The following is a 17,418-nucleotide window of genomic DNA, read 5'->3' on the forward strand; positions in this document are numbered from 1 at the left end:
AATTTTTAATAATAAATATGCCCATAAAATGTAATCCTGTAACCCCAGAATTGAAAATTTTATCAAGGTTAATTTTAGCTTTATTTTAATTCTTCTTCTTATTGTGCCATCCCCTAGCGGAGGTCGGCCACCAGCAAGGCGATCTTATCTTTGTCTTCTGCTACCCGGAAAAATTCAGTGGAGCTGCACTCGTACCGATCACGGAGGTTCTTAAGCCATGAAATGTGGCGCCGTCCTCTTCTACGCTTCCCATTGATCTTTCATTGAATGACAAGTTGGGGAATGCTGTATTTTTGTCCTCTCATAATGTGACCGAGGTACTGTAGTTTCTTGGTTTTGATACTACGTAGAACTTCTTGGTCCTTCCCCATTCGATTAAAAACTTCAACATTTCGTCGCTATAGGATTGGTTTGTCGAATATCCGTTTTTGTCGAAATCGACCTTTTAATGCAGAATGATTTATTGTATCTAAATGGACCAGAAACATCCTTTTCTTTAAATTGCTTTGTAATGAAAACAGCATTCATATGCTGTAAAAACAACATTTTAAATACCTACATGTATTTAAATATAGGATAATCAAATTTTTTTTCGTCTCCTGAACATTTGACATTTAGTCTATTCGACAAACTAATCCTACAGCGACGATTTGTCACCCGGTCAGTCCAAGGAATTTTGAGGATGCGCCTATACAGCCACATCTCGAAAGCATCAAGTCTCCGTGACATCTCTTGGCTTAGCGTTTATTATATATGAGGTTTATTTTAATTACATGTACATATTTATAAATATGAAGAGTTTTTTATGAAATCTTTTAAGTTTCCAAATTATTTATCGTCCATTACATCATTATACATTTAAGCGGTCATCCAAAATAAACTAATTTCCACAGTTAAAACGATTCTCTGAGTATCTTATACAGTTACTAAGCAGGAGTGGTCACGTTATTAAAAGGAAATTATCTTACACTTTCCAAAGAGAAAGTTTAATTAGTTTTCGTCGCAGCTGAATGCTCGCGGAGAATTCATTTTTGCAGATCCAATTAACTGTTTTTTGCGCGCTGCAAGTAGACGGCGCCATTGTCTTTCTTCCTGCAGATCTAAACTGGATTTTAAGTGCGAAACATCTCGAGGACTTCCTTTTTGAGACGCGCAAGATTCTTTTCAGAAAATGATTGTTAATTATTTTTTATTAACATTTAATCTGTTTTTGATCAGAGGAAAGACTTCTGATGCAAATTATATCGGAATTAAAGTTATACTTTAGTAATACCTAGCATTATTTCAAGAATGACATAAAAACATTTGAGAAAGATACTGATTGTATTTGATTTTATGCGAATTGTATTTCTGTATTATATTTTGGTTATATGTAAATTGTACGTAAAACATTTCACCGTGGCACAGTTCGCCGTGAGTTTTCTTATCGGAAAGAGATGACCGTATATTATACGGTCTCCAATTTTATTAGATTCAATATGAACATCAATTCAATTTTAATAGCAGATTTTGGCAAAATTCATGAATTCAAGAATGAAAACTTAACCAAACCCAACAAATAATCCAGTATATCGGTTATTTTAATTTTATTTGCTGCTGGCTTGAATGACATGAATTTATGCCAGTACTATACGACCCTAAGAGGTTGGAAGGCTTTGATATACTTTAGTTTCCGGACACGTTATATTTTACCTTACTGTAATACTTTATTATTATCCTATTTACTGTTGCATTTTATACATTTTAGTTCGTGCCCCGTTTATAAATAAGTAAATTGATTAAACCCACGTGATGCGTGCCTCTCTACTTGCACCTCATGTTGACACTTTACCGTAGATATCTGACCACTTGACCTTATCTAATGATGGTTTATTGTGAATTGTTATTGTGAATTAAGAACCCTTTGCGATATAGGGATGAAATTGTATTAAATCGGTACCCACCAACAATGCATTCTATAATAATATTATGTGCAACTTTTCTGTCATCAATACTGGTTTAGTGGTTTTTGAGTAATAACGGTTAAACGGAAAATATTTCCAAATCACACTATATTGATGCTTGATTTTTATTATTAGTATCATCATCAACATAGCCCGGAGTCTATTTACTGCTGGATGAAGACCTTCATAAGTTCCCTCGAGTCTTCTCAATCCTCGGTTCTTCGCTGTTATGTACATTTACCGAACTTTATGAGTTCGTCTATCCAGTGGTTTTTAAGGACATTTAGCGCCTCTTGCGTACCATTTGACTGTATGACGATATTTGTCAAGTGGTTCTCCACTCATTGCGCAATATGACAAGCTAATTGCCGTTTTATATACTAAGCAACCTCTATCACATTGCATACCCTTGTCTGTTTCCTTATCCGTTGGTTTCTTTTTTGATCTTACTATGTTATATCCAACTTTTACATGTCACGGTGTGCTTCTTGTAAATTTTAGATTTTTCTTATATTAAGGGTGTTTCATATTTCAAATGCAGATGCCAGAGTTGGTCACATTGGTAAAACACTATATGCTTAAGACATAATGGGAGGTCAGTTTTGAATAATATTATTTTGGCGCCCAAATTGCCCAATAACTCTATCTATAATAAAGTAGGTACTATTACATTTTTCCTTGCCCAAGATGCTTTTCAATAAACTGGAGGGGTGAAACAGACCTAAACTGCAGTGTTTTAAATGCATAAGGAGGGACGTGCTCCGCGTAGGTCAAAATCGAGATTTTATGCTATTTTCAAAACATGGTCCTGGACATTCTTTAAACTATGTAGATAATCTATTTATTTAATTTTAAGGCCTTATTAACCTCCCTACTTCATTTACGTTAGTCAATTTATGGCTATAGCCGTATGTTGTAGCTTAACTACTGGTAAATGCCAATAGAAATGGCGTATTTCAAAAAAATACTACCTTATTCTTATGTCAATAATTATTATAAAGCAATCATTATTCGTAGGATGTTTATCACATTTAAATGGTCAAAAACATAGCTTATAATCAATATCTTGAGAATTATATTCAAATCTGTTAATTGTGCTAATTTTTTGAATAATAAAATACCTAATTATTGTCAAATTTGGGATCAAAAAGATTATAAAATATATTTTTTTATCGTAAATATGTCACTATATAATGTTAACGTTCGTTTTACTAATGGTTTTGTAAATGCGTTTAAAAATTGATGAATCTAAAAAATCTTAACACTACTGCACATGGATGTACTGAAATATGACTATATTCTAAAACATTAGAACGAGATGTTTAAAAAAATACTATTTTATGTAATAAAAATACTTTATGCAGTCATCAAATGTTTAAAATAAATATTAAAGATAATAAGGCTTCATAGTTATATATATAAATTATCTAAAACGTTTAAGGAATGTCCAGGGTTATGCTCTGAATATACCATAAAAGCTCCATTTTGACTTACGCTGAGCATTTGGGCTGTTAGTTTGCAGCAGATAGAGGAGAGTGGATATATTTCAATGATTTATCGAGATCCATTTTGGCGTGTAGTGTAGAGTAGATGATGAGTGATGAATAAGACAATATAATTTCATAATACAACTAGTTTTTTGAAATTGAATTATAATTATATTCAAAATTCATTTTGAAAACTAATTGTAAAAAAATAATATTTTTCTTTGGTATCTTTGATTAAAATAATAATCTATCTATTCATTATAGTTAACGTGCGATATCAAACCAGAGATTTATTAATAATATTGCTTCATCGGAACCGGCAATAATAATCGGGCCTTTGACTATTATAACAAAAAGCCCTGTCGCAATATCGGGAAAATTGGCGAATTTATTGCAAAAATTTTCCACACCTGATGGCAGCACTGCCGTTCGCAGGAATTGGGTCGGAAACTTTTCGAAGGAGGCGGCAGATGTCGATGGAAATTTATTTTGTGAAATTCATTAGCGTAATGGATTCCAAATAGTTTCCGCCGAAACTTGTAACTGAGCATGCCTTCGATTTATTATTGAGACATCAGTGGAGTCAGCAATCGTCCTGATTTAATATCCCTAAGTGTGTTTTTTACTGCGTCTAAATAGGTCTTTGTTCCCTGATAAAGTTTATTGCAAAAAACGTGATTCGGTCTACTTTTACATAATATGCATACGTATTATTGCAGTACGTTTGTAATACTCAACGTATTATCACATCAATACGATCCTAGATTTAAGGTAACAAAATAAGACTATACTATTTATCTTGTGCATAAATTATTTGTCAAATCACTAGACTGTCCAGACAAAATAATTATTACTCGGTTTTCATTCGATAGTTTTTTTTAATAACCTGTTTAAAATTTGGGTTTTTAACATGTATCCTCTATCTTTTTCCTTTGAATCGCTTTTATTTTTTTGATATATTAATTTTATATTTTGTTTGATAAGACTTTTCAAACTTAACAAAATATCAGAAGAATATTTAGGCCATGGTCACACTACGGGACAAGTAAAGCAATATGTCGCTGGACATGTTGCTCAAAATCTATGTCAATATCTTGGTAACATTGTTGCAGAAGTTACGGTTATACGGGTTCAAACCCTGTCGAGCATTATATTTTTTTCAAATATGATATTTTTAGTGGGTATGTCTCTGAGGAGTTTTAAGGTTATCTATGTTCAATATATGGAATATTACATTCTCAAAATCTTGTGAATTTTCCGTTGAATAAATGGTTTTCTCTACCTTATTTTTTCTCTAACTAATTACTTGTAATTTTTATTCTAAATATCATGTTGTGTACGTCCTGAATTAATAACTTGTTATGTATTTAACGTGTATTTTTAAATAAATAAATTACAATAATTATTTATGGCCAAAAAATATAATTATCACAGATCTCTGCTGAAAATAGATGAGAGACTAAAAGGGAATAACAATAGAAAAAAATACTACGATAAAACTGCAACATATTTGAAAAATACAATACACTAAATGACTCAAATGGATGTAGTAAAATTTCCTATTTCAGCAATTTGTTTATAATATATCTCAGAGGCTTAGATGGTTAAGACAAAAATAAAGATTTAGTCATGTTGATGATCACATAGAATAAAGTAGAACCTGGAGATAAATGCTCCAAATTAACAGTTTTCCCACTGATATGAGCTTTGAGATCCTTAGTCATGAGATTCCGATGAAGATAAATAATTAAATTATGATATACCTACACTTAAAACCCTTTATAGGGCAAAGGTCAAAAACGGTTTATTTATCGACCACCTCATTTATGAGCTATAAATCATACACTAAATATCAAATTATCAACCTTAGTGCGGCAAGACGTTGTCGAAAACGTTCTCTGGTTACGAAATAAACCATCTAATATGAAGCGTACGTCAATCGTTCGCAAAACACTATTACAACAATTAAACGTAATGTTGTAGGTCAGTAGGTACTGTTACGATACTATGTTTTATTTTTGTTTCAGTTCATGAGTAAATCTAAGAAAAAGAGCTGTCGATGTGCTTATTGTGGTACGGCTAGAGAGCAAAAACGCATATCTTATTTTTGTAAGCAATGTAACGTACCGCTTTACATACTATGTTTTGAAAAGTATTACGTAAATGGGTGTAAAAAAATAAAAATTGAATTCTAACTTTTTTTATGATTAAATAAATAATATTATGTAGGTACATCCATTATTTATTTGTTTTATTTGAAAAAAATATATCAAAAAATCAAAAAAAAACACCTGAATGGGCACTGCTTGATAAAAAAAAACCATCATAAATTATAGTTTTTCCAAATTTCTGATAGATATTTTTTATATTTATATTGAAATTGTTTTAAGATATTAAATATATGATGCAAAATGATAGAGAATGGTTTGAAATGAAGAAAAAATGCTTTGCCCTAAAGGTTAAAACCGAGTTTTATAATTGATAATATTTACTATGTGAATGAAACACAATATGTCAGATAAAATATTTATTATATTATCTTGTAAATACCAAGTACGTAGTACTAAAAATTATAAAATCATCGAGAATTACCAAAAAGGAAATGCTGAGTCTCCTAAAAAGAATAGAGAATTGCTTTCTTTCATTATAAACGGAAATTCATAAAGAGAAGAAAAATTTTACTAAAAAGTCTGCATTCATATTCTAAATATACAGTTGATGCTAGATCGCTCGCGTTTTCTTTAAGTGGTCGCCAAGCAAATTAAATATTCCTCGCCTTCTTTTGGTTAAAATTTATGTCACGTTCAAAAGCACTTACTTTTTAATCTCTTCGAGTAATTGCGACTGTCACCCTATACCAGGCGAATTTTTACTTCTGGAATAAGAAATCTATATGGATGTTATATGACATAACCACCCTGTAACTTTGTTCTTAATGGGATCAAATGTTTCATTATAAATTTAGGTCTAATTTAATTGATAATCATGTAATAGTCAAAACCTAGCCACCGACAGTGATGCATTTAGAAAGTGCCGTCTATAAACTTAAAATGTTACCCTATTCTGTTTAGAAACACGTTTTATGTAAATTAATAAGATACCTATGTAGTACGTTTTTAAGTATCCAATTACTGCGTATTAGCATTTTTTTTGTCTTTTCTTGATAATAAAATACATTTACTGTTTAAATAATAAATTTATGATCCCCTCATTCTATTTATTTATTGTGAAAAAAAACAGTAGATTATAATGTTGAATAATAAATTTATATATTTGTGAAAATAAATACAGTGAAAGTATTTTTAGTCAATAATGAATGAATTTAATTAATATAAAATATGAATAAACTGTATAAAAAAATAGCAAATACTCTACTCACATTCAGATTAGAATAGTTTTTCTATATAGGCAACATAAAAATATTTTCCATGAAACCGACTTTGAAAATTGTGATTCTTTAAACTGCTAATCGTGCGTAACTCACGATCTGTAGTCCTCCTTCGGGATATCAGTAGCTAAGCTATAAACTAAAAAAACAGTAGTTAACTTTTTAAAGTTATTTGTTACTATATACCGATTGTAATACCGATTGTTATTTTATAAACCACCTATTTTTTATTCAACAAATAATTTAAGAATTTATCGATGTTTATTGAAAAATCTCAAAACAAACATATAAGAGAAAATATATTAAAAATATGGAGTGATCCTGACGCTGACTAGTAATCAAGTTAATTATTATTGGTAAGTATATACATTTAAAAAAAACCTTGGACACATAATAATATTTGAATAAATATATATAAACAAGTTGAACAGCGTGAGACTTGTAAATTTTTAAAAATATATTACTTCTGTAATAAAGAATCTATCATTCCTAAGCCCTTGTTTCTACTCAACATTAAATACAAAATAATAATGTGTGTATCTTGATATAAACGATAAAAACCAGTCACCACTATTAGTGAAACTATACTAAATTACGATAAGTTAATTTTATAGACGTAGTTGCACATAAACAAACGTTAATTAACGGCCCACGTGCTCGTCGTAGGTCAAAATTGAGTTTTTATTGTATTTTAAAACCATGATACTGGACACTCCTTAAACGTTGTAAATAATCTATTTATATAATTTTGAAGCCTTATTATCCTTTATAGTTATTTTAAACATTTGATGACTGCATAAAGTATTTTTGTTACATAAAATAGTATTCTTTTAAACCTCTCGCTCTAATGTTTTAGAATATAGTCATATTTCGGTACATAACTGTGCAATGGTGTTAAGATTTTTTACGTTTATTAATTTTTAAACGCATTTATAAAACCATTAGTATAATTTATTATGAGATAATTTTTGTAAAATATTCACGATAAAAAATTATATTGATAATCTCTGTGATCACAAATTTGAAAAGAATTAGGCATTTTATTATTCAAAAAATCGGCAAGATTAACATATTTGAAGATGATTCTAAAGATATTTATTATAAGCTTTGTCTTTGACTATTCAAGTGTGATAAACATCTTATGAATAATGATTGCTTTATAATAATTATTGACCTAAGAATAAGGTAGTGTTTTTTTGAAATACGCCATTTCTTTTGTCATTCCCCAGTGGTTAAGCTACGACATACGGCCGTAGCCATAAATTTACAAACTATAATTAAAGTAGGGAGTAAAATGATATTGACGCGCGTGTTTGAACATGTACCGTTTAAAAAAAATAAAAAAAAATTCGGTTAGGTACATGTTCAAACACGCGCGTTAACATAATTTTACTCCCTACTTTAATTATAGTTTGTCAATTTATGGCTACGGCCGTATGTTGTAGCTTAACCACTAGGGAATGACAAAAGAAATGGCATATTTCAAAAAAAACACTACCTTATTCTTAGGTCAATAATTATTATAAAGCAATCATTATTCATAAGATGTTTATCACACTTGAATGGTCAAAGACATAACTTATAATAAGTATCTTTAGAATCATCTTCAAATGTGTTAATCTTACCGATTTTTGAATAATAAAATGCCTAATTCTTGTCAAATTTGGGATCACAGAGATTATCAATATAATTTTTTATCGTGAATATTTTACAAAAATTATTTCGTAATAAATTATACTAATGGTTTCATAAATGCGTTTAAAAATTAATAAACGTAAAAAATCTTAACACCACTGCACAGTTATGTACCGAAATATGACTATTTTCTAAAACATTAGAGCGAGAGGTTTAAAAGAATACTATTTTATGTAACAAAAATACTTTATGCATTCATCAAATGTTTAAAATAACTATAAAAGATAATAAGACTTTAAAATTATATAAATAGATTATCTACAACGTTTAAGGAGTGTCCAGAATCATGGTTTGAAAATACAATAAAAACTCAATTTTGACCTTCGACAAGCATGTCCCCCCCCTATTTGCAATTTTATTATTCTGCTTATTTTTTTATTTACTTGGTTAAAATGGTGTTATGCTTAACATAAAGTAATCTCAATTTTACTTACGCAGTATGTCACGTTAATTTCGTCAACAGCTTCACTGATGACTTTCTTATTAAATCTCAGGTATAAGAAGTAGGTACCCTCAAACGGGATTATTCCGTCTAGTTTTTCTACGGCGTGTTGTCAATTTGTATTTTCTGATTTTTTTTGTACTACGTATCCATATTTATGTGGTTTTTATGATTATATAATACTTAACTGCAATTATTAAAAATAGTTAATATTATTATTTATCTACATTCTAATACATTGATTTTACTGATGTAAATATGTAGGCGTAATTACACTGTCTTGGGGTTATTCCGCCTACTTAAAAAAATCCGTCAAAGTCATAATTACTATTAGAGAGAACAGCAATGTAGTAGAATAATAGTCATAACACGTACTGCAAACATATTAAATACCATAACCCATCTACATTCTTCTTTTTTGTGTGTTTTTGCATCGTCAAAATTTTCTAGGCGGAATCACCCTTGTTTCACTGACACGTGCATACATTTTGTAGATTGAACTTATGGTTGTGAAAAAAATATAATTAATTATTTTTTGTACATAAACTATGTTCATAATATTAAATGTTCTAACAAATTAACGTGCATATTAATTAAGTACGATTATAATCTATAAAACTATTGTTTTTTATGCTTATTTTTGTGTTTTTGAAAGAAATATAACAAAAAGTATCTTTGTAACTGAATATAAAAACTGATTAAGGCCCTTACATCTAATGACAAAAAAGATACAAATTAAATTATTATGCTTATGTGTATTTTTATATTTAAGTACTTTTTACACAATTTTATAAGATGCCAATATCAATTTCATCGTGCTTCTTTCAAATTGGTTTATTAACGAACACGTCATAATAATAATCGTGTTGTAATACCTATTTTGGCATTCCACTAATAAATAATAGACAATAAAAAATTATACTAATACAAAGTGTTTTGATGACCCTACCCCAGGCGGAATTACCCTAAAACCTCATGACGCTCTTCGGTACAAGTCCGCTTTGCGTATTTTAAGTCTATTTTAATATAGCTATGCATTCTTATTGCTAACATATGATGGAATGGACAGTAAAAATATCAATATCGTAACTTTTTTATTTCTGGTAGATAAATGATGATTTTTCGACCTGCATATGCACACCAATTACAAAAGTCAAGTTTTATAATATGAACTAACGTAAAGTTATAGATGTTTAAAATATACAATATGACTAACTGACAATAAGGTTATAAAGAAATATTTTGTCTTTGAAATATTTACTAGTGTAAAACTATAAAAAAAAAATTACTAGGCAGAATTATACTTCGAAGGCGGAATAACCCCATTTGACGGTAGGTACCAACGTTATTCTGAGTTGATAGAAATCATTATGAAAAATGTCAAAGTATTGCTTATTTGAATTCACGACTAAGTCTTTTATTGAAAGACGCATTCGATTTTACTTATAATTAATAATTATATCAAATAAACAAATTGGTAGCTTTTCGTAATTGGGTTATATACATTGTCGACATGTTATATTATATTATATTGGTAAGTTTAGAAAGCTACATAAAATATGCAAGTATTTTTCTTCTCTTTTGACCAAAAACGTCGCATATATTGAATAAAGAGTTTTAGTCTCTTTATAAAAAAAACCCTTCAACCTTGGTTAATAAGTATATGGCCATCACGTGTGAAATGAGTATTTTTTACCTTGGTTTATAAAGATAACGCTATCTTAACCTCCACCATAGAAATGGGCTATCTGGCCAACCTTTCAACAAAGTGTCACAATGTATGAGCGTCTTCCCCAGAACGCTAGCGAATATATTTTAAAACAATCCAGTACGACATTGTAGTTTTATCTTTGTATCGTAAAGGGAGCGCTACTAAATATGTGCTTACTTAAAAATGCAACGTTAAATTTTCCTCTTAAAAATACTTAGTTATTACGAACTAATAGCATTTTTACAACATTCTGTATGGAATGGGATACATAAACCATTTGTAGTTGGAGGTATTCATACGAAATTTGACGAGTTAAAATTTTAATATTCAGTAGGGAATTAAAAAAAATTCTATTACAAAATGCAAAAATTTTCCATTGTTTCAAACCCATTAAAATTATAATGTACAATTTAAAAATTTCTTAGTAGTTGTTATAAAGAATTTTATATTGCCATTTAAGTAGACATCTACTTAAACGGAAATATAAAATTATATATAAAACTAAGAAGTTTCTTGTTAAAGTAATGTAACAAATTTGGTCATTATATTTTTTTACATTTTTATGTGCAACTTTCAGATACTTACATTAAAAAAATAAAGACACATTTTTAATAACTGTATAACTAATTTTGTATAACTAGCAATATCAGTAAAAAAACTATTTTAGAGTTTAAAAAAATATTGCTTTAAATTTCAGCCAGGTAACTTTTTAGTATAAGAAAATCTTCTTTAGTTAACAGAATAAGTAAATTAAATGGAATGTTTTGGGGAGAACGCCATCCGTTATATTATAATCTGGCTGTATTCCAGATGATAATTATTGGGACCATACAAAAATACTATGTGGCCATGATTTGAACCTGGGTATAATACTAGTTTTTCGGCACTGTTACTGGGTACTCAAAGAATCAATGCTTATAAAACTTAAATCTTTTAACAGAAGAGAATACAGATGCATGCTTCGTATTAGCTAAAGAAACAAAGTAACGAATATCAAGGATGAAAAAAGATACAGAAATATTTTAATAAGTAGAAAGTTGTCAAAGTTTAACCATATCAGGAAAAAAACCTTTAAATATTATCATTCAAGAAAATATTTACGTATTAGAGGATTTTTTTATCTCAAGATTCTCAGAAACTGTTTTAATCTCAGCATTCCATCCCTATTTAAAACAGTGACTAACAAGGTAAAGAAGGCCAAAATAATTGCCGAAGTCCGATATTGGAAATGGCGTAAAAAGGAAAATATGGTTTTGTATCTCAGCTTTTAGAGTCATATTCTTTGTTATATACTTTAAAAATTGGCATAATGTTACGTCAAAATCCCGAAAAATATATAGTCGAGTGCAACAGGAATATATTTCAGAAACATTTAGTGATGTAGATTAGAATGAGATGGAATAAATTGTAACATACGTCTTATATTCCGTCAAATTAACTTTTCGGTATCTGGCTGATCAGTGATTAGGCAAATAATGCGGTGTGTTTTGATTAAATGTGATTTTTGCATAAACATAAAGTAATTATTGTTATAATGATTAACTCTACTGTAACTGACCTGATAAAAATGATAGGGTTTAGGCCATCCGTAGACTGAAACTGTATGCGGTTTCGAACCGTGTGCTATACTAAGCTTATCTTGTCTGGTTATGAAAATATATTTTCACAAAGTATATTATAAGCATCTGATCGTATCCATTAATTTATACCATATACTTACACTTACAAATTTATTAAAAATATATTTTCATGAACAAAAATCATAAGATTAGTATGGCAAACGGATTTAAACCGAATACAGTTTCAGTCCATGGATGCATAATATGATAATTACCCAGAATATCGGTTATCTGGTTTTCACTATGATATAATAAATTCTATATTATAATTATTAGAAAAATGCATGATTATAAAATTGAAATATCAAAAAATGCAATTAAAACGGGTTATTATAGAAGTAAAATGTGTTAATTATTATATTTTTGACAATCCAATAATTGGATTCTTTGGAATCAATTGTTCTGGAAAATACAAATTGAACTATGCAACGTGTTCACATTAATTTAACCATATAAAATGACATAAAAACCGCCACATATATACATACATTTTAATATTCTCTCTCTAGCCTTAATTCTTACTCTATGGTTATAACATCTGTTATAACCAGGGGCTCGAACCGGAACTAATCCAAATACCGAAAATCGGAAAAATCGTTATTTTTGTCAGAACTAAAACAGGAACCGAACCTGATAAAAAATATTGTTTTTTTTCGGTTCGGTAGGTAAATGTTCAAACACGCGCATTAACATGATATTACTCGGTAATCCACACTTCAGTTATCGTAGGCGCAACATGTCTTAGGTGATGGAAACATTTTAATATTAATAAATCGGAGCTGAACCGAAACCCGGAACTGAACCGGTATATATTTTTTTAATTGAACCGGAATGAAGACTGAAACGAAAAAAATAACCGTTCGAAGGCCTGGTTATAATACCTACATACCAATTAAAAAATGGAAAATTTGGAGATACCCAAGCTGAAATTGTTTTTAGTTAAAAAGAAATAATAAGATAAAAAGAACTTTTTATATGTTTTTAAATTTTCTGTTGAATTATTATGCTCAATAATATTGAGCATAATATTATGCTCTAACTTGTAATTGATATGAAGTAAATAAAAAACAAATAAACAAACAGATATAGAATACTGAAATATCATTTTGACATTTCATTTTGATTTCCATAGTAACGCACGTATATATTAATAATTTAGTTGCTAGACCACCCCCTTAGCAACCAATAATAGTCTTTTATTTTTTACGGAACTTTCTGAAATAACTTTCCATACAAAACAGAATTAACTGAAAATGAATTCAATTCTGCTTAAAGATGGCTAAAAGTATTTAAAGAATGCATTGGCATCCTGTTCTGATATATTCTAAAAGTTTCAAATGCTAGTCGGTAAGTTAGTTAAAAATCGATTGCAAGATTTGTACTAGACAAACAACCACCGGAGAAACAAGAATACGAGCTAATAAAAACGTTGTGAAATAGAACATTTTGCTTTCAATAAAACACGCTTACTAAACTAAACTGTGTTGTTAACTCTTTATTGATAATTTTGTAGTTGCAATGTTTTGTCACATTAATATGCATTTTTTTCAATCACTCACGAAATGTATATCCAGTCTTTATTTACACTTGACTTGAACAACAAAATAATAAACTTCTATTTTATAAATAATACATGATAGTATTTTCTTATTTTTTCTCAGGTATTCCTCAAGGAGATCCAATAATCGTGTCCGAGCACTCATTGTACGATCCAGGCGACATCTTACGAGCAAACTGTACCGCTCCTCCGTCGAGACCCAGGGCGAATATCACCTTCCTTATTAATAATATGGAGGTAAGGAGTATATTATTAAGTACGTTTTCGACGAAGTAAATTACTGACTAGAATTTCATATCTTGCATGTTTATTAAAAGCTACGTTAAAGAGAATAAAGCATCACATACCATAGTATGTTATGTAAATCAGCAAGTTTAATTAATTCCTTAAGTCAACAAACACTAAAAACAAACTTAAATTTTAATTACTAACATTGTATGTACTACTATTCGATTTATATCGTTTTTGAAAGCCGTAGTTAACCTATAATTTTATATACTATGCACTTTTACATATTATGATAAATATACGAATAACATTTCTTATTTTTTTTTTACCATATTCGATCCTAACAAATTTTTGTTTTTACGAGAAATGCATGTGAGCCACTTGCTCAAACTATTAGGTCCATAGTCTGACTTTAAATACACGCTAAAAAAACAATAATATGTGTTGAACATACTTAACTAGAAAACACCTCAGATATATACCTACAAGAAAAAATCACATTAGCAAAAAATACGACGCCCGACGGGATTTGAATACGTATATCCACTGCTATCGCGCCAATATGCTTTAACCAATTAACCTACTAGGCCTCCTAATTATAATGATAATTTAAACTTGCAGGTCCTACATGAAATGCTTATCAAATTACGTTATTATTGACTATCGGTTTTCGTGTTTTAAATCCAGGAATATTAATTGCCTTAATTACTAACCGACGCCTGTTTAAATTATCGTAATTAAGTAGGAGGTATGTAGCTTAATTGTTTAAAGCATATTGGCGTGATACCATAGGATATACGGGTTCAAATCCCGTCAAGCGTCACAATGTTACATGTTCAAACCTTGTGAATTATTTATTGAATAAAAGAATTGGTTTATGAATATTACGTGTCCTTGCCAAACACCCAGGATTCTAATCTGGGACTTATGAAATTATAAGCTGACGCGTTAGTTGCTTGGCTGCCATTATTAATATGTCATATTATTAACTAATGTTCTTAAAATTCAATTTTCATTTTTCTAATCGATGTGGTATCCAGTTATTATAATACTATTATAATCAGACTTTGTGACTTGTAATGTAAAAAAAAACTTCATTAGTTGTAGACAATATTAATTTTCTCTTTATTATTATATTATATTATATATTATGCTAATATTACATACTAATAATGTGGTTAATAATAAATATTTTTTATGTTAATTGTTCCACCAGATCAGTCCCGGCCAACTAAAGCATCGCGAAGTTGACAGGGGCCTGTTTCAAGCTCAACTGTCAATATCTCTTTCTCTTCTCCCTGAACACTTCAGCAGTGGTCCTCCAATTCTCAGATGCATCGCCAGGATTCTCCACCTCTATAGTCAGTCGGCAGAACTTCAACTAAGATCAAGTAGAGGAGCTCCAAGATTAGAAAAAGGTACAGCTATTATAAATTTAATAGAAATCACAAGGTTAAATAAAAAAACCAAAATTATTATTTTTTCTTATTAAAATTCAACTTTCTTAAATATTAATTGTTGTTGCTTTAAAACTAAACAATTTTATCAAGAAACACTGTGTAGCTTTCCATTTATATTTTTTTTATTAAGACAAAGTAAAATGATATTTGTAGATCTACTAATAGAATTATAAAACTTAAAACAATATAATTTACGAAATATATAATATACTTACCTGTAGTTAGGTGTATTGTTTATATAAAAACAAAGAAAAACTTTTATTTTAATTCAATGGGAGGTTTCCATTTTAAGATATCAATAAAAAATATGTTTATAATTTATAATTGAAATATAGTGTAATAAATGAGTTCTCTTTCAAATATAGAGTTTTTTTACTAATTTATGGATTTATTGTACCTAAAATATTTTATTATCCAATTTAATTAAAAAAACGTAGGTATTTCCAAAAAATCAAAATGTGTTGACAATGAAATCCTTATTTTACAAAAAAAAAATGTCTTTGATAATAACATCATCGTAATGCCGAATGTGTTGTTTATTATTTTCGTTTTTTCTTTCTATTTCAGTGACATCTAGTAATGCAGGGAAGAATTGGGCTGGAAAATTCGACTGCATATTTTTATTTTTCTGTTTACAATCTACACTAATTTTATCGAAATATAGCTGAAAATAATCTTCGAAAAACAAGTAAAATATTTAAATAAAAAAATAATATGACTATTACATTAATATAATATTATAGACAGTGTTGCGATAAATGTAAATTAAAATAAATGTGATACTTTATACGAAATAAAACGAATGGGAAAGTTGTTTTTTTGTATGTTTATTGTAAATATTTTATCTTTAATTTGAAAATAAAACTATTTAAAAAGATTTATCTTCTTTTATTTCTCAGATTAAATTATACGAATTACTCAAAAAAAAAAAATAATGCATCTACAAATTTCTTTAATAAAAACTAAACGGCTCTACAATTTGGTATGATTCTTGACCGATCTCTTAACAACTGCTTATCCTGTGCTATGCTTCTCCAGTTTTAAAGGCATACTATCGACTGTGTGTAGGAAAAAGGGCGTTACCCTGGATTTTTCGAAAAGTGCTTTTATTAGATATTAATAATGTATACAACTAAATACACGTTCTGTAAAAAGGAAGTAAGCCGGAAATGCCGGTTTAGTATCTAAATTCAGGTTTTCATAGAGCTTTAATTAAGTTTTAATTTAAGGAAAAAAGCATTTACCCTCAATTTTAATGATTTTCTGTAATAACTTTAATTATTAGTAGATCAAAAAGATATAACACCAAATCATTAATCATCACGCACCTAATATTTGTGCCTATTTTTTTATTAATATTAAACCAAAATCATTCAAAAAACGTTTTTGCCTCACCTGTAAAATTTGTTCTGTGTGGGTTACGCCATTTTTCCTAAACACGGTCGATATTATATATTAATATCACGCAAGCAAGCAATTTCATTTTTAGTCACATAAATTCTGTTTTTCTTTCTTTGGGATTCATCGAAATTAATATTTTTAGCCGTTGAATTTTCTTCATTTTCAGAACCTTAACAAAATGTAAGTACTTTGTTGGTTCTAAAACCAAGTAATAAAATTCTTAATTGTTTACTAACTGCAGATACAATATTTTATACTATGGCTTCAAAAACTTTTATAAAAATTTCTTTTCGAATTGTAGTCCAATTAATTATCATGGATTATATTTCCACTTACAAATTTATATTTTATTTTATTCTGTTTGCATAAATATTTGCATGATTTAATCTAGGATTCTTGTTTAGGTTTTTAAGTACAAAACGTCAAAAATAACTGTTATCTACAATACCTACTGCATCCTAACCTAGCCTTACTTTATTATTAATA

The 17,418-nt window shown here is 28.9% G+C and overlaps 1 protein-coding gene across 1 annotated transcript in view; it reads left to right on the forward strand.

Annotated features, from left to right (window-relative positions):
* Window positions 1-16,307, forward strand: part of LOC147073488 (uncharacterized) — a 58,470-nt gene extending 42,163 nt beyond the window's left edge. Inside the window, exons 4-6 of the mRNA XM_085945123.1 lie at window positions 13,947-14,080; window positions 15,288-15,489; window positions 16,099-16,307. Coding sequence (XP_085801249.1) covers window positions 13,947-14,080; window positions 15,288-15,489; window positions 16,099-16,199 — 437 coding nt within the window. The 3' untranslated portion in view covers window positions 16,200-16,307. The remainder of the gene's footprint in view (window positions 1-13,946; window positions 14,081-15,287; window positions 15,490-16,098) is intronic.
* Window positions 16,308-17,418: the final 1,111 nt, after the last annotated feature.

Source organism: Rhyacophila brunnea, unplaced genomic scaffold (genome assembly GCF_057557595.1).
Source record: "Rhyacophila brunnea isolate RB1 unplaced genomic scaffold, BYU_Rbru_1.0 scaffold_18, whole genome shotgun sequence".
Taxonomy (NCBI): domain Eukaryota; kingdom Metazoa; phylum Arthropoda; class Insecta; order Trichoptera; family Rhyacophilidae; genus Rhyacophila; species Rhyacophila brunnea.